This window comes from Bos indicus, chromosome 16 (assembly GCF_029378745.1).
Source record: "Bos indicus isolate NIAB-ARS_2022 breed Sahiwal x Tharparkar chromosome 16, NIAB-ARS_B.indTharparkar_mat_pri_1.0, whole genome shotgun sequence".
In the NCBI taxonomy this organism is placed as follows: Eukaryota; Metazoa; Chordata; class Mammalia; order Artiodactyla; family Bovidae; genus Bos; species Bos indicus.
In genome coordinates this window covers 43,364,400-43,388,486 of record NC_091775.1, presented here as the reverse complement: position 1 = coordinate 43,388,486, position 24,087 = coordinate 43,364,400, and the positions used below count along the sequence as shown (strand labels likewise).

Here is a 24,087-nt window from a genome sequence, read left to right as displayed (position 1 = left end):
TGCCAGCAGGGTACACAGGTTCAATCCCTGGTTCGGGAAGATCCCACATATCACGGGGCAAGTAAGTCCATGTGCCACAACTACTGAAGCCCATGTGGCCTTAGAGCCTGTGCTCTGCAACAAGAGAAGCCAGTGTAATGAGAAGCCTGAACCCCGCAACTACAGAGTGGCCCCTGCTCGCTGCAACTAGAGAAAAGCTTGAGTTCAGCAATCAAAAAAAAAAGTACAAAATGGAAACCTAAATGTTGAATGATGTGCATTAGCTAAAATGAATTTCAGGATGAGAAAGGTCTCGTAATATAAGTTTTAAAGGTGAAACACTATAGAAATATAAGGTCGTTTGGAAAGTATTCACAAGTAAGGTAAAAAGCCTTTTCATCAAAATAGTAAACATTCTCTCTGTGCCGCAAGACTAAAGATGATTGAATTTTTCTCTTTGCATTTTTCTATGTTTTTCTCATTTCCTATAATAAACATGTTATTACTTTTATAACGGGGAAAAAACAAAATGTAAAAAAAAGAGAGAGAAAGGAATAGAGAAGAGACCAGGCTGTCGAGAAGCCCCAGTGGCTCTAAGCACCCATCAGTCCCTCTTCCCGAAGGTACTTTTCACCATCTGGCTTCATTTGCATGATGTGCAGGCGTGGACAAGTGCATCCTCTCAGGATGGAGAGTTAGGTGGGCATAACTCTGGCCTGTGGAGGCCTCTCTTTCCTGAGTCCTGGGTGTCTCCTGCATTCCTCCTCGGGGGAAGTTTTGGATTTCTCCGGAAACCACACTCCAAGGGCACACTTACCCCAGACCGCTGAAGAGGGTGACCTGGACAGGACGAGGTGTGTTCTTGCCTGCCAGAGCTGGAGTGGCCGCAAAAGAAAAGTCAGGCACCCGCTTTCTTCCAGCAAGAATTATTTTTTAATGGTTTAAAAACGAGTCTGTACAAAACCAGCACCACTATCTGGTGCTTCCAGTCCACCAAGGGATCCTGAAGCTGTCTTCCAACACTATCTCTTTGGCCAATTGTGCCTGAAACCTCTGTAGAGACAGTGTGAAAACAAAAGGGTTAGTTCTTGCAGTCTGGCTTAACGGTGGCAGTCAGCCAGTTTATAAAACGTTGTGAGCCTTAACACTGCAGAACTGAGGGACAATGGTCTGTTTGGGGTTGAGGAGAACTGAGCTGGGCAGTAGAGTGCCCCCGGCACTCCAAGGGCACTCCAGGGGACAGGAGTGGAGGCGGGAGCAGCAGCGCCCTGTGGCCTAGTGAGGGAGGGCTGGCCGAGCTGAGGATGGTCCCTCCTCCGCTGCCACATCCTGGGAGCGTGTCCTCCGACTTCAGGGTCTGCTGCAAGGATTAGGGTTTCAGGCTTTTAACTAAATTACCCTTTTCTGGGCGATCCCATGCGACTTGAGGGATCTTAGTTCCTCAACCAAGAATTGAACCCAGATTATCAGCAGCAAACGCACTGGACTGCCAGGGAATTCCCTAAAATATTCTTGGACAACAATGACTATCCATATTTGCTTACTGATTTTTTTTCCTCTTTCCTCAGAAAGGGGCTGATGTACGCAGATTTCAAACCTATTTGCTCTGGGATGACCCTAGGAGACCATGTGGTGATGGGAGAGGGCTAAGGGTGACGGAGTCCTAGGAGGCGTGGTTACGACTGTGGTTTCCAGTGATCACCTCTCCTCCTCCCAGCTCAGTTTTCTGACTGACAAAGATGGGGATCAGGCCAGGAGATGTGCTCTGAGACTCTCTCTAGGTGAGGCCTCCCCGGGTTTCCCTGGCCACGATGGCATCTTGCACGTTACCTGTCTGACTTTCCAGTTGGAAAGGACATGCTTTTGTTTCCAATCGACTGTTTAATTTTTTTGGCTGCAATGTATTTCTGAAAAGACAAGAAACCATCTAGGCTGAGTGACGACCATAACCGCACGATGCACAGGAAAACACGCCTAGGCTCAGACGGCCCATCAGAGCCTCCAGTGCCAAGGGTATGACTCTTGGGTTTCCTTGCAACTGGACATTTCTGGGTGTTAGAGAAGGCAGGCTGTACAGATGAGCTACTGAGGGAATGGCCAGGCTCTACACAGGGCTTGCTTGCCCTCCCCACGCCAGACGTCCAGTCACATTGCACTCTGGAGGCAGCAACGCCCACGCGGGCAATGGCAGGCCTGTACTGGTACCACAGGGAGTGTTTCCAGCCTGCTGCTATAATTCCCAAGGCAGCAAACAGTAACACCCTTCAAAACCACACACCCACTTTTAGAGACACAACATTTTTTTTCTTGCTGAAATAGGTGATGGGTATTGTTTGTGCCTGGGAAGAAATGAGGCGAGGGAAAAGCTATGCAGACAGAGAGGATTCCTAGATGGGCCAGTCTTGCCAGCAGTGGAGGGTCAACAACATACACCTCAAGCCCGCTGGAATTCTCAGTCTGTTTCGTACCTTGCCTGACTGGGGCTGCTTGCTTGGGTCAAACTGGGAAGAAGGTTTGGATTTGCTGTTTCCTGAAAGGTAAGAGAAAAGAGAGGCCGGTGACCATGTGAGTGAGTTAATATACACCACAGACCCACTACCGGGCCAGGTGCACAAGATCCAGGCAGTGTGGGCTGTCAGCTCACTAGCCCTTCACAGACAGAAACTTCTGGCTTGTTGTCACCTCACAAATCATGTTCTCAGTAGCTAAGGGCAGCCCAGAGGCCAGGCTCGTTTCTCATAGGTCTATTCTCAGGTCAGGGGCCGGTGGCTAAAGCACTGGCCAGTTCACATCAAGGAAATCCCTCTGGTTTCTGTGAAGGATGAAGCCACTGTCTGTAAACTGAGGCGAGAGGGGATGTTCTTGCAGAAAAGACGGCTGTGTCGCCAAGGAGGCTGCTCTGTCATCAGGAATGTCACTGCAGTCCTTTCAACAGACAGGCTCTCACAGGCTAAGGAGGCACAGAGCGTCATCTTCTAGGCACCAGGCTGTCTCAACAAACCACATCTTTCTCAACAATCCACATCTTTCCTCTATGTGTGTATGTCTGAGAAAATGTGTTTCTGGGCACAACTTGTGAAGAAGGCTGGACCACAATTATTAACAGAATGGACACTATCTTGATGAACCACCAGAGTGGCTCCTGCAGCTCAGCCCTGGGGGCTGAGGGTGGTGGGTTTCTGCCCTGTCCCTGTCATGTCCTTGTGTTGCCCTCACAATTCCAGGTTGCCTGCCTGGCCTTGGGTGGAGCTTAATCTCCACTGAAGTTCTGCTCTTTCCTCCCCTCCCTGTCACCTGCTTCCCCCCATGGGATGTGGTCAGGTGGTCCCTGCGGGACACCCCCTCTGGCCTCACCAGCAAAAGCCTTGAAATCCAACTTGCTGTAGTCATAGGGAGTGAAGTCTTTTTCTGGTGGATCTGGGTCTTTTGGCTTCTTGGAAATTTTGAGGCGTTTCTTCTCTTGCTTCTGTTCTGTCGTCCTCGGGTCACTCGTCGCCCGCTCTCTCTTCTTGGCAGCGTTCTCTAGCTGTGGATTGAACAGATCTGTAAGAGGGAAGCACAGCCACGACCAGGGCAGGAGGCCACTCTGTGTGTGTGACCCCTGTGAGCACCCTGTGAGGCACACGATGCCTCCAGAGCTGTAAACACAGGCTTGGGGACGGAGAGAGGAGCACTGGCAGTGGGGGGCCGAGCTCCCAGCTGGAGGATGACGTCAGGCCACTAGGAAAGGCCAGAGCTGAGCACTCCAGGGTGCTGGGGAGCCGGGGGGCAGGGGGTGAAATAGCTCCCAGGTGGAGTGGGACACAGAGTGGGCTTGATGCCTCACCTCCTTCTACAGGCCAAAGGCATGTTTATCCCAAATGCAGCGGGAGAACCATCCCAGACGGACAGTGACGTCAACCTTCTGGGTGGGGGACAGGGGGTGGCCACGAGGCAGCACTACTGGACCAGCAACCGGAAGACGCCTACAACCCAACGCTGAGGGTGAGCCCTCCCGACACTCCACACCACCCCAGACCACGACCAGAGAAAGCAGAAACGCAGGCACGTACTGCAGCCTGCTGGCGGACGGACACGGCCTGCTCCGCGGCTGCCCTATACTCCTCTTGGGCCTGGTCCCGGGCAGCTGCAAGAGAGAGAGAATGGTCTCTGTGATTGTGGCGGCAGCCGGGTCTCTAGGCCACACTGCTTGCGGCATCACCCCTGCTGATTGCAGCCACCCTGCCCCTCAGCCTCAACCCCCACATCCCTGGAGGACCCTGCCTCGCGGCTCAGCCCACGTTCCTCTCCTCATCAACCAACCTTGGGGTCCACATCCCTGCCTGCTCTTCACCTAGCGGCCTCCGTGACTCCCCTGAGGACGCGGTGTCAGGATCTCAACCTTAACAGGTCAAGGACCAGAACCAAAACCTCCTCTGCCTCTAACCGGGCCCCCTGCAGCCTCACTGTTCACACAGCCCCGCCTCCCAAGGCGCTCAGGATAAAACCTCCTGTCCAGGACTACCTCACCCAATGCTGTCAGCTTCTCTATGCGACATGACAGGCTCTGAGTTTCCACCACCTGCCCTGCCCCCATGACATCCACACCAGTGTCCCCCTTCATCTGCACCCTGTGCTGCCTCCTGACTGGACTGTCTGCCCTGTCCTCTGCCCAGCAGCTGGTGAGGCCTCCATACCTAAGTCAGGGTACGGCCCTCCCCTGCTCAGAGCCCTCCATGGCTTCCAACTCACTTGGAGTAAAAGTCCCAACAACAGACCCCTGCCTGCTCTCTGTCCTACCCTCCACCCACCCCCTGCCCCCATCCCTTTGGCCTCCTGGGTCACTCTGAGCAGTATTGCAAGCTGTGGCCTTGGCCTCGCTGGGCTGCCAATCTGAACACTCTCCCCTGATGGCTGCGGGTCTTGGCTCAATGTCACGTTCACTAGACCGCCTCCTGTACTGCTGTACAGAAGCAGCCTGCACCCCATTAGGCCCAGCCGCAGCACTTCCTTCCTCTCTCTTTGCATAAGTACCCGCTGCCCTGATAGCTCACACATCTCCGGCTCACTGCCTTCCACCCCTCGGAAGAAGGGAGGCCGTGGAGGGGAGGGCTGGGGCTGCTCGGCTGTGCCTAGAGCTTTGCTCGAGTAACTGGACAGAACAGTGAGCCAGGGCTGCTCTCAACCAAAGGTGCCGGCTGAGCCGACAAGGGGGTGGGCGCTACACTACCTGTGTGCTCAGCTGCCTTCTTCTTGGCAGTTTCTTTAGGTTCTCTTTGTACCTGTACCTGGCTTGCCAGCTTCCAACGGTTGCTGATCTATAAATGAAAACAAACACAACAAAAAATCTCCAAAACTCAGCTGCCTAGGATGATTCTTTTAATGAGGTGATGCAGAGCATGCTGACTGGTAGCTATATACATTCTAGGTCCTAAGTCCCATTATCTAATGATCCTGTATCTAATGACATGAAAAATAAGACCTCATGCTGGCTTTATTTATAAAGTACTTATATTATCTAGGCACTGGGTTGGATGTCTGCATATCCAACCATTCAGTCCCTTCTATGACTCTGAGGCAGAGGTACCATCATCACACCCACTTTACAGACAGGAAATAGGTTGGGAGAAGCTAAGTAACGTGTCCAAGGGGACATGGTTAATAAATGGTAGAGATGGTGTTCAAGGCAGGACTTCTGCGAGTCTAATGTGCTTCTTTACAACACATTTACCTGGGGCATGAGAACACATCTCGGTGACAGGAAATGGTAAGTCTGGTGGGCAGGGGGGTGGGGGGGCACAGATGGCTGCCCTGAGTAAGCCACAACCGGGGGGAAGAGAAGAGACAGCAGAAACCTCACCTGACTCCCTGTTTCTAAAAACAGCAGGCTTACCAACAGCAACAGGGCAGAGGCCCATCAGGATTTCAGCCTGATTCTCTTCTGTTTTGTTTTTTTTTCGGCCGTGCCACATGGCACGTATGAGCTTAGTTCCCTGATTAGGGATGGAACTCTCGTCCCTGCATTGGGAAGCGTGGAGTCTTAACCACTGGACTACCAGAGAAGTCCCTTGGCCTGACTCTCTGGCCTAAAGAGAAGTGCAGGGGTGGGGGTCGGTCGGGGGCAGAGGGAGCCAGGCCACCCATCTGATCAGAGCACCACCTCCCGCAGGGAGGAAGAGGGCTTTTAACAGACAATTAACATGACGGCTCCCAGGAATATCTCATGGGGATCCAGGGAAGATGGATTCTTATTCTTACTTAAAATGCTGTTAAAACAAACCACACAACATACAATAGAATGTTTCAAAATTTAAGCTGTCATCTTTAAGAGCGTTAAAGTAATATTCATAAATAGAAATGCATCAAGCTGTACATTTCATATCTGTATACTGTATACCTTGTAAATTAAACTTTAATTAAAAAAAACAAAAAACAAAGACCTGTTTCTTTAAAAAGTTCCCCAATGCTTTCAAGAATCTGATTAAAGTCTGGCTCCTCTCTCTGGAAACAATGCTTATATATGAAGTGTTTCTTGCACTCATTTTCAGGGAGGTTCAAAGATGGGCTTGTTTAGAACAGAAACCTGGTTTAAGAAATTAAGAAGTCCTCTTTTCTTAGAAAGTTCACTCTTAGAAAGGGTGACAAATCCACTTACTTCATAGATTTTCGATGATGGATCAAACTTTGCTGACTGAGAAATGTGAGCCCGGTGTTCTACTGAAGGCAGAAACTGGAGAAATGGAAATAGTCATGTTAAATGCTGAGAAACAGAATCTGGACCCAGAATTCAGTGGCACTCAGATGCGGGTGTCCTGCTGGTTACATCTTAGGAGGCCTCAATGCAAAATGTCAGCCTGGCTGCAGCTGCCTGGCCCTCAAGTGGGGTCCTCTTGTTGACCTGGTCTCAGAAGACCTGACTCGGGGTCTTCACCAACTGCCAGGGATGACGTCACGGTGGTGAGGCTTCTTCGGTCTCTGAAGTCTCTCGGTTCCTTTTTCAGGCAAAAGGCACCTACAGCTGCAGAAAGCTCTGCCTCTTCTGTCAGCCCTTAACATATGTAACCGGTACTTACCATCCGAAATGGATTTTCAAAGGACTCCATTATGTTCTGGGCTTTTTTCTGTGCAACCGTTAATGGACTTTTTTCATTTCCTTCAGCACTAGGTTCCTGCAGGGACAGAGAACAATGGCTTACAATCGTGACCATTTTATGATATTAGATGCCGCAAGAGGAGTAACAGTAATAGTAATAACGCCAACAGCTGACTTTTTAAAGTTACTTATTTATTGGCCACGCCACATGGCACGTGGGATCTCAGTTCCCCAACCAGAGATTGAACCTGTGCCCCCTGCAGTGGAAGCGTGGAGTCTTAACCTCTGAAGTGCCAGGGAAGTCCCAATACACACCCATTGAATTGATGAGTTCTCACCACATCCTTACAACCTACAAGGTATGTGGTGTTACTCTCACCATCGTACAGATGAGGAAACTGAGGCTGAGAGAGCTTAAGAAAGTCTTCCAGAGCCTTACAGCTAATAGGGGCAGAATAAGGATGTAAGCCCAGATCTGGCTGACTGGAGAACCTGGGGTTGTAACCTGAAATTAGCTGAAATTTAAAGTCATACACCTTTATAGGTGACCAACAAAACTATGCAACAGAATGTCGCTCTCACCAGGGGCATCAGCCTGCGCTAGCCCCTGGCCTTCTCTGAAGTCAGGCTTCCTGAGCACCAGGAACACGGATGCAGCCTCTGCTAGACAACACACAGCACTTACACATCCATATAGCTGCAAGTTCATGCTCACATCTTTAGCTGCCTAATCACCTTGGTCAACTAAAGGTCCTAGACTTCTTTTTGCACTGGCTACTCAAACAAGACTAACTGTATGTAGTTAAGAGAAAAGGAAAGTTCACTCCCAGACAGTTAATACATCTTGCAGGTGGTACTTCACCTCCCTGGCTCTGGCGCAGCATCTGAGTGTGATGGGAGAGTTGTGAATGGGATTGGACCACCCAGCTTCTTACCACCTGAACACGTGCTAAGAATGAAACTTGTTCTTTATCCAGACAGTATTCTTGCTTCTCTTTCTCAGTTCCTTCTTTCCAGAAATTATAGTTTTTCCTTCTTACCACATCTGTTCCATCTCCTGGTGGCTCAGACGGTAAAGAATCCGTCTGCAATGCAGGAGACTGAGGTTTGATTCCTGGGTCAGGAAGATCCCCTGAAGAAAGGAATGGCCACCCACTCCAGTATTCTTGCCTGGAGAATTCCTTGGACAGAGCCTGGTGGGCTACAGTCCATGGGGTCATAAAGAGTTGGACACAACTAAATGACTAACACTTTCACTTTCTTTCACATCTATTGTGTGCTGTATTCAGATTTTATCTGTGTGATTTCCTTTTTTCCTGGTCACCTCAGTAACTATCCATCCTGACCAGCACATACACCCTGGTCTTCCTTTTGCACAGAACCCAGAGCTCATGTCTGTGGTGGAAAGGAGAAGCGTGATGGGTGGGATCGACCAGGACAAGCTCTATCGTATCCCAGGCTGGACTCCAGGAACAAGGTCCCCAAGTGTGCCACACTGGATGGAGTCTCTACTCAGCCTCCCTGGGAGTGGGGAACAAGCTCCTACCCACTTCCTGGTACTTGCATCTCCTGCTGCTCACTTAATCTAACAGGCCAGATTGGGGAGAAATGCTTTTCTTTTTTCCTTCTTTTCATCCAAAGCACACATAGATGATGCTGGCGGTCGTCAGGAAAGTATACCCAGCACACGCTATGAGTTCACTGGAAACGCTGTTCCACCCCTTCTGGGAATCAGGATAAACTGGCCCTCGATTGACCTTGGATGAATGGGGAAGAAAGGCCCCTGTTTATATGTCCCTGGAGCTCCTGTCCGGCTCCCTGGGGGCACTTCCCCTGAGGATTTCCTCAGGCAGCACACAGAACCCTTCACCTCCCCTCACAGACCTCATCAGGGCAGCAAACACCATCTGGCCAATGGGCTTCCCGCCCACCCCCACCGCCACTGGCTTCCACTTCCGGCAGACGGCCTCCTGTCTGATAAAGCCAGCACATCCCCCCAGTCTGGGTCACGTCCCGGATGGTGTCACTCACGTTAAATAATGTGACGACAGCGGTAGCGACGAGACATCTGATGTCTGGCAGGGTCTCCTCGTCTTCTTGGGCGGAGAGGAGGCCCTCCTGTTTCTGCATCGGCACAGGCCCTACAGGGAGGGGAGTCAGCATGGGCCAAGCCTACGGGGCGGCACACCGGGCAGCCCCACCCCCAGGACGTGCCAGGGGCCTCTTCGTTACCGTCAGTTGGGACGAGAGGGTAGCCATCTGATGGGGTATGGGAGCAGTCATGGGGGCCAAAGAGAACATTCTCCAATCTCTGTGTCAAAAAGAAAGCAACAGGCCAGCGTGAAGGACCTGCAGGCAGGCGGCAGCTCTGTGACCAGGTGACAGGCCCTGGTGTCTGTGAGGGAGGCTGGGTCTGTCCAGGCTGTGACTGGATCCCCCTCCCTCCCTCTGAAAAAGCCACAATGAACACATCACGGTACCTCAGGGTTGGGCAGCGGCCCACTCTTCCTCACTCCCGCTGCGACTTCAGACTACAGAGTCAAAACAGAGAGAATGTGAGGAAAGTTCCCTAAATTTGCTGACACAATCATTCTCTTTTTTCTCTCAGTGCAGACATGTCTCTTCATTAGACGGTGTCTCTCAAGCGCCCGAGACTTTCTCTCGTCCCTTCACCCCTTCCAGTGCCTGGCACCGTAATTACTTGTGCTCAGTAATTATTTGTTGGATGAAAGAATAAAACCCTTTATCACAGTGAGGCACAATACAGAAGGATTCCAAAGAGCCTGAGAAAGATTTTTGTCTAGTCACTGGCGTTTTGCTCTTTACTTGGACAAAGTATAGAGTCAAGAAAGAAATATTAGGATGAAGACATTAAATGTGCTTATCCTCGGATTCTCTTTTTTTTTTACCTCAAAGGGGCTGATTTCAAGTCGCCTGTGATCAATAATCTTTCAAAAAGTTACAAACATGTTTTACACATGCTAATATTATTACTGAGACAAAACATTAAAAACTGTGCCAATTAAAACACAAATCAAAACATGCATATCTTTCTGAACACCCTCTCTCCCACCCCATGGCAAGGGCAGAATAATGTTTGTATGGATTAAAAAACAAAACAAAACACACACACATATGTAAATCTACACATAATCTTGTGCAGACATACTGTAATATCTACACAAGAACACCGGTGTGTTGGTATGTGTGTACGTATGGGTTTGTATTATGGGCTGGGCGTCCTGCTTTCATCTAAATTTGCCTAAACTTTAGCATCTTCTTCACAGTTAGCTCTTTCTGAATTCCCTTCTCTCCGGGGTGCTCCTGTTTCTTGTCACCTCGGCTTTCTTGTGTGGAGTGAGTGGTCCTTGACTCCACTTCCATTATCTTCAACTCTACTTGCCATTCAGAGAACACCTCTAAAGTACTTAGCATGGTGCTCAGAAAAGAACCGTGGCCACTGTCACCACCTGGTATAAAGTCCCATCAATCTTTGCTTTTGAAGATGTTTCCTGAACCTGTCTTTTCCCTTCTATTCCTGTGACCGACACACTCATCAGGGCTCTTATCATCTCAGTTTGGACTACTGCCAGCCTTCCAAAATGCAGTCTCTGTGCTGAGATCCCCACTCCATTTTATCCTGCAAGGCTGACTGCCTCGGGACAACAGCTAACCAGCCCATCATCAGACATCATGAGACATCACTGGCCCTTGGATTAACAAAGATAAGGTTGCAAAGAAAGAAGGACGAGGGTTTCCCTGGTGGCTCAGTGGTATAGAATCTGCCTGCCAATGTAGGAGACGTGGATTTAATCCCTGGTCTGAGAAGACCCCACATGCTGTGGAGCAACTAAGTTCATGTGCCACAGCTATGGAGCCTTGCTTTAGAGCCCGGGAGCTGCAACTGCTGAGCCAAACTACTGAAGCCTGTGCGCCTTAGAGCCTGTGTTTGGCAGCAAGAGAAGCCACTGCAATGAGAAGCCTGCATGCTGCAATGAAGATTAGCTCCTATTTGCCGCAAATACAGACAAGCCCATGCAGCAATGATGCTCCAGCACAGCCAAAAATAAACAAATAAAATTTTTTTAAAAAAAGGATGAACTTTAGCTTCTGACTATCAAAAAGACACACCCACTGGATTTCCTAAATCCTGTTATTTCCTCTTGCTTTTTTTCAGAGTGGAGACCAACTCACGTGTGAAGGAGATTATAAGGAGCAAGACGCCAACAGACAGAGCTGAGAACCTGTGGAGTTGGGGAGCTTCTTACCTTGAGCAGAGGCATCTCTCGTGCCTGCTGAATCAGAAGGTGCATTTCGTTGATCTGCTGCCGTACAAGAGGAGGCACGGGGTTACAGCAAGCGATGATGCCCTGAGGTTCCCTGAAGGAAGTGAGAACACATTCAACATTGCCCAGGAGCTCGGCCCACAAAGGCTACAGGAAATAACAACGACCCGGTGAAGCCAGACTGTAGGCACTCAGGTGAGAACTGAGGGAACATGGTCTGTCAGGGTGGCCCCGCTGGCTGTTCCAAGACGTGCTCTCTGCTGCACTTAGCCCTGAGCAGACGCCTCCTACTGCTGCCTCCTGCTCTCAGGGCGGGCTGGAACGCAGCCCCACAGCTCTGCTCACCTGCAACCCTGCAAGGAGGTGCCAGGTGATGATGAGCTTTAATTCTTTGCTTACACTCCAATTAACATCATAAGAATCTAAAATCATGAGCCACCTTAATCCAGAAGGAGGTACAGATGAAAGAGTCTGAGACATTTTCTCTCCTTTAAAGTGGATGCTCCAGGCTCAGAGACTTACACGCTGAGGCTGCTGTTAAGTCACTCAGTGGCGTCCAACTCTTTGTGACCCCCATGGACTGTAGCCCACCAGGCTCCTCTGTCCATGGGATTTTCCAGGCAAGAATACTGGAGTGGGTTGCCATTTTCTCCTCCAGGGGATCTTTCCCACCCAGGGATTGAACCCATGTCTCCTGCATTGGCAGGCGGATTCTTTACTGCTGAGACACCTGAGAAGCCCAGAGACTTACACGGGAGTCCATATAAGGGATAAACATAGAAACAGCTCCAGTTCAGAAGCTCTGCTTCCTAAATGGCAGGGCACGGGCAGAGATTCTGCATTCCTTGGACTTGCTAACTTCCTCAGAGCACTAATCTGCTCTGAGTAAACAGCTCTGAGGTAACAACAATCAGGGAAGCCGGATCTGAAGGACAAGTACTTTCTCTACTGAGGAAGTCAGAGCACATTAATCAGCCCTCACTCACTTGGGCAGCTCCTCAGCTATCTTTAGCATCATGTGGTTTGGCAGGACGTATCTGGAATAAAACACACAACAGGATCCCATTAAATTCTGCCAACAAGTTCCATGATGTGCTGTAACCCTGGGAAAATATAATCAACTTTCATGGTGAAAAGAGTTGAAAAAGCCCATTATTTCCTTGTCACCAGACCTAGCAAGAATGAAAGGGATCGACAGTCCCTTACCCATAACTCTCATCTTCCCGACGAGCTGTTTTATCCCTCCAGGCAAACAGCAGCTGAAAGGCTGTCAACTGCTGTGTGTTCAGATGCTTCTTCTGCTTCCTATAGAGTTCCAGGTAAGATTCGTCTGTGAAGATGGGTTTGATGAATTTCTGCAAAATATTAAAGAACATTCAAGATAAGTGGGAATCAATACTGTGCCCTGGGCTCTTCAGGACACTGGGCTCTTTCATGAACATAAACAGCAAAGCAGACACGCACCGCCACGACCACTGAGCCCTTGTGCCACAACTACTGAAGCCCGTGTGCCTACAGTCCATGCTCTGCAACGAGACGCCACTGCAGTGAGAAGCCCGCAAACCCCAACTAGAGAGTAGGCTCCACTTGCTGCAACTAGAGAAAGCCGTGTGTAGCACCAAAGACCTAGTACAGCCAAAATAAATTAACTCATTTCAAAAATTTTTTAAAAATAAAAGAGCAAAGCAGAGCACGGGGACCCGAACAGAACCTGGGCCCGGGCTGTACCTTGAGGCAGATGTCTCGACTGCGCTGCCACACCACCTGCAGCTGTGTGGGCTGCTCGTTGCCGCGCTCCCACAGCTCCAGCCGCATCTTATCATAGATGTACAGCAGGTAGTGAGTGTCGTCTCGGGCGTAGCTCAGCATTTCCTCCGGCAGAGGTCTAGGGTTGCAACAGAGAACGCTGTTTCCCTGGTTTCCCCCCAGGTGGCAATTTGACTCATCTACCCTGTGGGTTCCTGCTGAAGTTCAAGAGTCTCCCCTGGCCAATACTACAGCCCCACCAGCTTCTCCAGCATCCTCATGGGACAAGCCGCTCTTTCCACAGCTGGGCAGAAGGGGCAGTAGGGCAACGATGTGGTTAAAAATCAGGGCCCCGTGTTGAATGTGAATCTTATCCCACTGTGTGGCATGTGGCAATGGTCAAGTAAAAGGAAGTGGTTTTTAGATTTTATCAATTTTCATCTTATAGTTCAACTTTACTAAATTCTCTTGAGACTTTCTGGCATGAGACGTGCAGAAGAGTTTGGTGCTTTTGCATACATTAGCTACAGCCTCAGAGAGGAAGCCAGCCATCTGAAAATGACCAAGGGGAGCAAGAATCCCACAAAGTGTGGCAAGACTCCCTAACAGCCTTAGATTATAGTAAATACTATAAATTACTATACTATAAATTATTATATTTATATAGCATATATTTACGATGTGCTATATTTACTATACTGTAAATTACTCTACAGTAATTACTCCACTATAAATTATTTAGATTACAGTAAATACTGCTTACAAAGCTAAGTCAGCTCTGTTCTTAGAATTCTCTCACACTTATGGGAGACCATTTCACACACATGTACCAGGGAGATGTGGATTACAAACAAGAGACTGACATGGACAAACGCTGACATGGCATGGCAATTTCAACTATTTCCATGCAGCATGATGCACTATTTATTTGTTTATCTAAGATAGTAATTCCTGACTTTTTCAAACATGAAACATTCTTTTCACTTTTTCTTATAATTTATGTTCAAGTACAATCTAATTTCCTCCTCGATAAATATGAAGCATTTTTTTAAACGAAATTTACTTCCATTTTAAAACTTTTAAATATTTCACATCACAAAACTAAACTGAAATTTATTAACATTCTCCTCTATGTAACATAATCAGTCCAACATTAACTCTACATTATTCTAAACCTTCCAGCTGTCCTTATGCCACTAGAAACAAATGGAGAAAAGCCCAATGACATTCAACTCAAGATCCAAATGGGGTACTTCCCTGGTGGTCTAGTGAGTAAGACTCTGCCAGTGCAGGGGACAGGTGTTCGACTCCTGGTCTGGGAACTAAGCCCATGCACCACAACTACGGAGCCCACCCCTCGAGGCTGGGGTCCGCAACAAGAGAAGTCACTGCAATGAGAAGCCCAAGCTCTACAATAAAGAGTGGGCCCTGCTTGCAACAATGAAGACCCAGTGCGGCCAAAAATAAACTTAAAAAAAAGAAAGAGAGATCCAAATGGTGCTACAACCACCCAGGCCTCCCTCCGCCAGCCCTGTTTGCTCATCAAGAACAAACTGACCGTATCCGCCAGTCGGCCAGCTGGTACTGCTTGTTCGACTCCACGCTGCAGTAGAGCTTCAGCAGGTGGTCCAGGGAGTGCCTGCCCAGGTTAAGAAGGCGAGCTGCCTGGTGGGTATCAAACATGTTCACCACGTACAACCCGAAGTCCTTCTGGAGCCATTCTATGTCTGAATCAGCACCATGGAAGACCTGAAAATAAAACCAAAGCCGTGCAGTACAGAGGCACAGGGCCGTTTGTGCTCTGAAATGAACTCTGTCCCTAGGTTATTAGAATACTGGAATAGATGCCAGGATAAAGAATAAGATGGTTCAGTTTTACATGCTTCTTTTAGTTTGGGCCACAGTCCTCTACAATCCTAATTGCATGCTTTTAAGTGCTAACAGCTGATGACGCTAAGAAAGCCACGTTGCTAGCTTCAAGGACAGTCATTAAGTCCAACAATCTTGAGATCAAGGGCTCGCTGCAGTATTCATTAAAGTGCTTTAACATTTTTCTGGGTGGTGACCCAGAACCCAAGGATCAAACTTGGGTCTCCTGCATTGCAGGGAGATTCTTTATCATCTGAGCCACCAGGGAAGCCCACACGAGTGGAGGAAGTTACAATTTTTTCTCTCAGCTTTCTCGGGGCTATGCTGAAATGACGACAGTAGTAAATTGGGAAGCACTTAAATCGTGTGCTCACATGTAAGAGTGGGAAAAGGCTGGCTAACCTTAACAATAGCTGGGTCTGTGAGGCTCTCGTTGAGAATATACATGTCGCTGCGAAGCTCCAGAGTGTCAATGATGAAGTCTTCTGTCCGGGTGGAAATCTGCATCAGGCAGGTGAGCCCCAGGAAGCTCCTGTAAGAGTGGTGCTAAAATACACAGAAAGAAGGGGAAACAGCGAAAAAAGGATTTGTATCAGGCTTACAGTTAAATTGATTTTGAAAAATCAGTAATAAGTAATGTGATTATTACCAAAAAACAGGTTTAAATTAGTATTAATTTTATACTTCTTGAATAGGTGAACTCACAGAAAATGTAAACACTTCCTTCTAGGTCACTAAAAAGTTACCTCTAAGTCTACCGCAAATTCTTGACACTTCAGGAGCTTTTCGTTGAGTTCCACTAGTTCATCCAGTGTGGACACGAAGTGGCAGGGTGTCTCTCCTACAGGTCTGTATAACTGCATCACAAAAGTACAGGGAGAAGGAGAAGACTATGAACCATCGTCTTTCCTTAAAGGACAAAGTGAATTATGAGTCCAAGAAATGATCTGAAGTCACACCCTTCTATTTGGGTAGCCAGAAAATTCGTTCGGCTTTCCATAACATCTTACGGGAAAACTCGAACGAATTTTTGGCCACCCCAATACGATAAAAGCAACTAAAGAAAGCCAAAACTGCATCCAGTCATTGATGTACCTGCTTATTCCTGGGCTACCTGGGAACCACCATCAGCTGAGATCGGCACTCACCTGAGGCTCTGGCTTTTGAAGGACTGAGTCTGGTGGCGTGAAGTGATCTAGTTCATATTGATAAGGATGCGCAAACCTGAATCAGTAAAACGAAAAGGTACAAACAATAAATGCTGGAGAGGTGTGGGGAAAGGGCAGCCCTCTTGCACTGCTGGTCAGAATGTAAACTGATACAGCCACTATGGCAAACAACACGGAGGTTCCTTAAAAAACTAAAAACAGAACTACCGTATGACCTGGCAATTCATCACCAGGGGTATACCCTAAGAAAACCGTAACTCAAAAGGACACATGCACCCCGCTGTGCACTGCAGCACTATACACAACTAGGACACAGAAGCAACCTAAATGTCTACTGATGGGTGGAGGAAGACGTGGCATATATACACAACGGAGTATTAGACAGAAAGGAACAAAACGGGGTCATTTATAGAGAAGTGGATGGACCTAGAGTCTGTCAAACAGACTGAAGTCAAGTCAGAAAGAGAAAAACAAATATGGTATATTAACACACATATATGGAATCTACAAAAACTGTACTGGTGAACCTATCTGCAGGGCAGGAAGAAAGATGCAGATGTTGCGAATGGACCTGTGGACATGGTGGGGAAGAAGGTGGGACAAATGAAGAGTGGCACTGACAGACATCCACTACCATGAGTACAATGGCCAGCTGGTGGGGAGCTGCCGTACAGCACGGGGAGTCAGCCTGGTGCTGTGACGACCTAGTGGGGTGGGATATTGAAGGGGTGGGTGGGAGGGAGGCTCAAGAAGGTGGGAGGATTTATTTGTACATACAGGTGATTCCTTTTGTTGTACAGCAGAAACACAACACTGTAAAGCAATTACACTACAATAAAAAACAAACGAAAAAAAAAACAAAAAGAAAAATCTTTGTGATTAACTCCATGATTCAAGGTAGAACAACTCTTTTAATCCAGTTTGTTAAAACAAACAAGAAAAGACCATTGTGAAAATATTTTAAAAAGCATCATTGCTTCAATAATTCAAGTGCATAAAAAAAAAATTAGGTGCAACTTGTTCACCCTTAAAAGTATAACAATTAAAAATCTATTCATTTATAAAGATTTGAGCACTAATTGGAAAAACACTGTATAGCTGCTACTGCAGATAATACAGAAAGGTGAAATATATAATTTTTTGTGATCTGGAATAACGGATCTGCGAGGTGAGAGAGGATGGGGCAAATACCTCAGCTGTCATATACTAAATGATGCATTTTCTTCAGTTCTGCTATCAGAATTCTGGCATAAGAATCTGCTATCAGATTCTGGCATAAGAATCCTGTCTTTTTTGAGTTCCTTGAGGGCAGGGCCGCCTTTCAGCACCTTTATTTCTCCAGCACTTGATTGGAGGCCTCACAGTGCAGAGCTGGGGCTGAGGCATGAATGCCCCGACGCTCTGGCTAAGTGTGAGAGAAGGACCAACACTGACCAAGTCCCCCTCATCTTTTTTCTTTACACTGAAGGCAAAGTCCTATTGTCTGTTTATAGCAAAGTTTTTCCAAGTTGCCTATACTGCCAGGGAGAAGGCCTTTTCTGTGCTAAGTTTACAAGTGAGCCTTACCTTCCTGTGTGAGACCCCACCTGACAAGAGAGGCAGAGTGATACAAAGGAAAGAAAATTCTAAGAAAACTTGGGTTTGAAGTTCTAGTTCTGTGGGAAGTTAGCATCTCAAGTTTGGTTCTTTCATCTGTATAGCAGGGACGAGAGCAACTGGCAGCTCTTAGGACTGTGTGAGGCCCTCTGTGAACACAAGCAGGAGGTCAGCTGATAAGATTCACCTCGGGTTGAGGGGAAGAGTCACCCACTCCTCAGGTTCTGCTCTCATTCACACATTTTACAAAAGTGACGCAGAGTGAAAACACACATGGTGGTCAAGTCTCACAACAGGACACTCAGACAGGTGAACACTTACATGTCCTGCTCCACCTGCTGGGTTCTCTGCTGATGGATTAAATCTGCCAGGGCAGGGGGGACATCCAAGTCCTCAGGGCGGTCTTGTGGGCGTTCCCGCCTTTCTTTGGAGAGTGCTGGAGACCCAAGCAGCAACAAAGACAGGTTTACACTTTGTCTAGTTACCAAGGGTTAACTGGCTCCCTCTGAATTTGAACAAAGGAAGACGGGAGGGAGACCTCTCCCCCTTCACTTGTGTTGTTGGGCAGAGTTGGTACCACTTACCCTGAGGGAGGGGTTTCTGAGCATTGGGCTTAATGAAGATTTTGGGAAGAAATGGTGTGTTAGAGTTGTCGATCTTCTCTCGGAACTTAAGCTGAGGTCGGATGATGTTTTTTGCATGAAGCAGCCGGAAAGTTTCAGATTTTGTTTTTTTGCTATATTCTCCTGCCTATGATCAACAAATACAAATACTTTATAACACAGCAACTTGAAAACTTAGAAAACTAAATTCCGTTTTACGCCAACGGCCACCCATTTAAGAATGTATGTGTGACCCTGGGGTGGGGTGGTGGCTGCAAAGTCGACTAGAGGGTGGAATTAGGTTGTGTCTGTTTATGAGAACAAGTTAGGCAGTGGCGAGTTCTGTGTTCAATAAATTAGAACAGAAATGCAAATGAGAAAGGGCAAAGACCCTAAGGTTGATATCAGATACTCCAGTGCCTCTGAAAAGCAGCCCTCACCTTCCGGTTCCAGCTGGACACTATGGTTTGGGGGACCTGTAACCCTGCAGGGAGGACAGGTTGTTGATTCTTATTCACGCCTGATGCTTCGTCCAGTAAAATGCCCTAAGAGTGCAAGAGGTATTAGTTTAGTATCTTCCTTTAAGGGTTAACAGAGTTAATTACCTAAAATTTTACGAAACATAGCCAGAGAATTACATCCAAGAGTACACATTTTTAAGAGCGAATAACTGTAGGAGACGTGATTTTAAAGTCAACCCAAGTAATTAAAGCATTACTTGCTCAAAGGTAGGGCAGTGATCAGGCACTCCCAGCCCTTGACTGACTCTCTTCACAGTTCTGAATTGGGCTGAAAATTCAAAAGTGACTTAACAGGATGATGTGGCCTACCATCCTAGCCTGCATTAAACATTGAGGAATGGTAATGAGAGTGAGAATGACAGCTGTCCTCATCTACCCGTATTTTGTACAGCAGCACCAGATGTGGGGTCTCAGTTTGGGCACTACCAACAGTGGTGCACCTAGCTGACAAATGGTAGGACTTGAAATCAGAAAATTTGAGCAAACCACTGAAAGACCTGTGGGCATCTAGACCATGGAAGACATGACTTCATGGGACAGGACAGCATGATTTAAACATCCACAGGACTGTCATATGGCTGAGCATTAGCTATGTTTTGGACAAGCTGTGCATTTCTGTAAGGAATATTCTGCCACAGAATTAGGCAGAAGAAGACGGTTGGCTCGCTATCTCAATGAGCCACGTGTCCCTCTAATCACGGAACTCAGAGTAGTTAGAAGACCGAACGTGTGTGTGCTCAGTCGTGTCCAACTCTTTGCAACCCCATGGACTGTAGCCCAACAGGCTCCTCTGTCCGTGGGATTTCCCAGGCAAGAATACTGGAGTGGGTTGCTATTTCCTCCTCCAGGGGATCTTCCCGACCCAGGGAGTGAACACAAGTCTCTTGTTTGTGTCTCCTGCATTGGCATGCAGATTCTTTACCACTAGCGCCACCTGGGAAACCTAGTAAAAACGGATTAAATGTTGGTTGTGCCCTGTATCCAGAGGCCTCTTCTCCTGCAACAAAATGGAACTGGCAAATCTGCAGGGTAGATTTCTGATAAAGGCACTTTAAAAACAGGCATCCCCAGGGGAAGTAATATTCTGAAGTGATGTATCTGAAGACAACTGTGTTATTTTGGGGGAAAAGAAGCCAATCATCAGAGGAGGGAATATTGTTATGGGCAAGAAATGCTAAACTTCCTTTCTTTTCATTTCCTGAAGTGCCTGGGTTTTCTTTCATTATTTAATAATACAAAGGCTCTTCATTTGTTAGTTACCTTAAGAGTGAGGTGAAATACTCACCACTCTTTCCAGAATAACATCATTGGTGTCGACCAGCAAATCAAACTTGTCCTCCAGCTCGGTCACTTTACTCCGGTCCTTAATGTTGCTTCGGCACCCGTGGTACTGCATCACCCTACTCATGCTGGGAAGGACAGGAAAACCCAAATCAGTCTGTATACTTTTGTTTGCTTGTTTACTCATCTGGCAGAAAGCTCTCAAGGCTTAGCTCAGATTATTCCCAACACTTTCTATAACAAAATATTTATTTATTTGGCTGTGCTGAGTCTTAGTTGCAGCATGTGTACTCTTAGTTATGGCATGTGGGATCTGGTTCCCTGATTAGGGATCGAACCTGGGCCACCTGCAGTGGGAGGGCAGAGTCTTAGCCACTGGACCTCCAGGGAAGTCCTCCCTAATACTTTTAGATCAAACTAACAAAACCTGCACCCTTATAGCAAAAAACATTGCTAGTTGTATGGCACTGGGCAATTCACTAAATCTCACAAAGACTTATTTTCTTCATTCGTTATTTGAAGGGGTGGAAGAAATTACCCCAAGGCTTTGTTTACATTCTAAAAAGATATATAACACTATGTAAATGATGTACTCTGCATTCACTGTTTTAACATGAAATCTAAAACAGATTCTCCAATTCTGTCATGCAACAGTTCAACAAAACCAGTGTCTGTGTAATGTCTGTCCTAATACACTTATTAGAAAGCCATTACTAAAAAATAAAATAGATTAAAAAAAAAATAGAAAGCTAAAACTTGTGACTCCACAGGTTGTGTGAGAGAATCTTGGCTCTAGGTTTTCAAGTCCCATGTTAATTTAAAAAGATTCACTGTCTATAGCTGCAATAGTCAACATATATATTTTTAAAGTTAAACTCAAAATTTACCAAGTAACATTCCCTAATCAAAATCCATTGTCATTTTTACATTTTATAGCTCCAAAGCACAGAAAATTATGGTAAGAAAAAAATACAAATCTCAGGAAAAATCATCTACTTCTTCATAGTCATTTCTTTCAACATGAGAAAAGAATATATAGCACTTACCACTGAAGCAACCTGTCTCCCTGTGTTTCACAAAATGCCTGGAAGCCAGGAAAACTTCGGTAAAAATCATACTCATCACCAAACTGTGGTAGGCCCCCAGACGCCTTGGTGACTGCCACCACTGCCCCAAGAGCGAACTGTCAAAACCAGAAAAACAAGCGTGTTTTAGACACGGGTCACCATTCATCCAGCAGCTCATTTTCTTTTCCAAGATCTACTATATATAAGGAACTGTCCTAGATGATTGTTGGGGATTTTTTTCCCGGGACTTGGAAGTGACGAACCTGAAAGAAGGACACTCGGACAGTCTCTTGCAAGGACTGACATGTTTATTTCTGTAGTCAAGCCTTTTTATAGAAGTAGGAACAAAGAGCTTAGAGTATACAGCCAGCAGAGCACGTACGGGGTTAACACCTAATCAGTAAAAATATTTCAAGGACAGCGCGCTCTAAGTGACCCATGTGTTTATCTCACAACCCATTTTTTCAAGCAACATCCTTAATATTTATTATTAAATCTTGGCGCCGGACATAACCAAAGGCAGGAGATGTTTTTCTGTCCGAGCACATCAAGCCGGGATACTTCTGGCCCTTCGCCATTTTTCCAAGGACTTCTTCCAACCAGCTATTTTGTACTGGGCTTCCCAACAATGATGAAGATACCCAATCTCCATGCATCATTTAGTGCCGATTTTACCCCAACCCTTATGATACACGAATGAACGTGAAAACGAGTTTTGGAGCTTACATTCTTGGGAGAATGGGTATAGAAATAACAAATACATATATAATTAGGCTAAGATTCAAAACAGCCTGGTACTGTGACCTTAGGCAAGTTATTTTATTTATTTGAACCTTAGTTTCTGAATTTGATAAACAAGTGTAAGGGAGTTCCCTGGTGGTCCAGTGGTTGATACTCCGTGCTTCCACTGATAGGGGCATGGGTTCAATCCCTGGTTGGGGAACTAAGATCCCACAAGCTGCATGGCTCAGCTAAATAATAATCATCATCATCATAATAGATACAGACAATATAAGAATATTCTGGATCTTTCATATGACTGATTTAGAATGGTTACCATCCACAACTGGACTTGTGTTTATGGCTCAGTTACTGTCAAGGATGTCTCTATTTCAATTTCTGTGTGGTAATGGGAAAAAACCTGAAGTGGCACTCATGGGTAAATGATGGTTGGTCACATGAAAGCCAAATGACATCACTGTAAGCTGTGTTATAAATGTTTTCCAAGAAAAAAAGAGAGAAAATGGGAACTTGAATCATGGTGGCATTCCTGGTAGCACAGAGCCACCCAATCAGGACCATGGCTAGTGACCCAGGAATTAATCAGAACCAAATAAATGAATTTGTGGTAATGATAAATTAGACAAAATGCAAGTGGAGTTTTAGGGAATTTGTAGTGCTAACTTACAAGCTATTTTAGCTGCATGGTCTTGTAAGAGCTATGCATGAGATGTTTAATTCCAGATTTGTTTGTTCATATTTAAGCACCATTAGACAAATAATCCAAATGAACTCTATGGAAGGAGGCACTGATCAATGTTCTACGGCACCTGCAGGAGGGACACTCGGTGGCAGCTCTACATTAAACCCAGGGTTTAGGATTATGTAGGGCTGGACCTCAGGAGAGGGAAGAAGGGCCATCCCCGCCGCGGGAGGGGAGGACAGCAAGTGTGGGCAGCTTGAAGCAGCCGAGCCTCTCCGGAGAGTTGTTTGAATGGCTCAGGCCTGGGCGGGGTCGGAGTCGCGAGGACTGGGGGCTTCAGGGTGACCAGGAATCCCTTCCTATGACGTGGCGACAGCTCTCCATGCTCGGGACTGCAAGGGTTCAAACGGGAGATCCAGGACCCTGGGGTGTGGGGAGCCCCCCAGTGTCAGCGAGCGAAGCCCCATCCCCGGAGGGTGAAGAGGCAGATTGTGCCGGGAGAGGGCACAAGCCCCTTTAACCCTCTCCCGGGGCTCGGCTGCATCGTGCACGCGGCCGGGTGGGCGGCCGCCCAGAGGGTCCGGGCCTGCTTCCGGTCAGCCGCGGGCGGCTCCCGATGCCCTCGAGGCGTCACGAACTCACCTTCACGAAGCTGTCTGCGTCCGGGAAGCCCGGCAGCACCATTTCCCCGTCAGACTTGGCCGCGGTCGTGGCTGACTGGGCCTTGGACTCTCGGGGACTGGGAGGCGCCATTTTTCCGGCTGGCGCGGCTCTTCTCGCGAGAGTGCCTCGGCCAGCGCGACGTGCGCGCACTGCGCATGTGCGGAGGCAGTTCTTGCTGGGGGCGAGCTGGGGAGTTTGAGTTGGGGCGGAATCAGCCTGAGAACCTGGCTCCAGCCGACCCCCACTCCGCCGCTACCTAGGGAGGCTGACATTTTCTTTAACCTCGTAGGTGAGACGCAGAGGACCTAGTAATTCTCAGATTTAAAGCCAGCTCTTCTTAGGCTCTGGTTTCGTGTCCCCCTGACCCATTTGATTTGACTCCTGCAATTCTCCCTGTCTGGTGTCTTCCCTCGTTGCTGGTTCTTCCGTAACAGACTACAAGTATGCTGGCATCTCTCCCAAATGAAAGGCAAGACAGAGAACGCCACTCCACCCCACACCTTCCAGCCACCGCAACATTTCTCTTGCACTTCATAGGTAAGCTACTGGAAAAGGCGTCTGTTACCTCCAGCGCTCTGGAACTTCTCCAGTTAGAGGTTTCTCCTGAAAACACGACCGCTGGAAACACAACCTAAGGCACTTCAGTGTGAACTCAAACGTTTGTGAAATGAATATCTGCAAGAGTTCTTGTTAGGAGGGAGGCAGTATTAGGCAGCTCAGGAGTGGATTTGGGATGCCTCTAGGGTGTATCCTCTCTCCTGAGATCAGGGACGACACACCCGTAATACAGTTTGTTTGGCTTAGTAGGTGTTC

General features: G+C 47.5%; 1 protein-coding gene across 2 annotated transcripts; it reads right to left on the bottom strand.

The window, feature by feature from the left end:
- Window positions 1–889: 889 nt before the first annotated feature.
- On the bottom strand, window positions 890–23,413 carry EXOSC10 (exosome component 10). 2 transcript variants are annotated; one of them, XM_019976669.2, is made up of 25 exons: window positions 23,254–23,413; window positions 21,168–21,304; window positions 20,126–20,249; window positions 18,760–18,864; window positions 18,302–18,467; window positions 18,039–18,153; window positions 16,101–16,176; window positions 15,699–15,809; window positions 15,355–15,498; window positions 14,642–14,832; window positions 13,066–13,222; window positions 12,544–12,692; window positions 12,324–12,374; window positions 11,320–11,431; window positions 9,532–9,582; window positions 9,284–9,362; window positions 9,083–9,192; window positions 7,032–7,127; window positions 6,614–6,688; window positions 5,189–5,276; window positions 4,032–4,105; window positions 3,334–3,505; window positions 2,448–2,509; window positions 1,810–1,886; window positions 890–1,032 (listed from the first exon to the last, which is right to left on the bottom strand). In XM_019976669.2, the coding sequence occupies exons 1-25, from the start codon at window positions 23,362–23,364 to the stop codon at window positions 1,002–1,004; spliced, it is 2,664 nt and encodes an 887-aa protein (XP_019832228.1). In that variant the 5' UTR covers window positions 23,365–23,413; the 3' UTR covers window positions 890–1,001. The 2 variants fall into 2 exon arrangements, with proteins under 2 accessions (XP_019832228.1, XP_070624329.1); XM_070768228.1 differs by lacking the exon at window positions 21,168–21,304 and having other exon boundaries at window positions 23,254–23,388.
- Window positions 23,414–24,087: the final 674 nt, after the last annotated feature.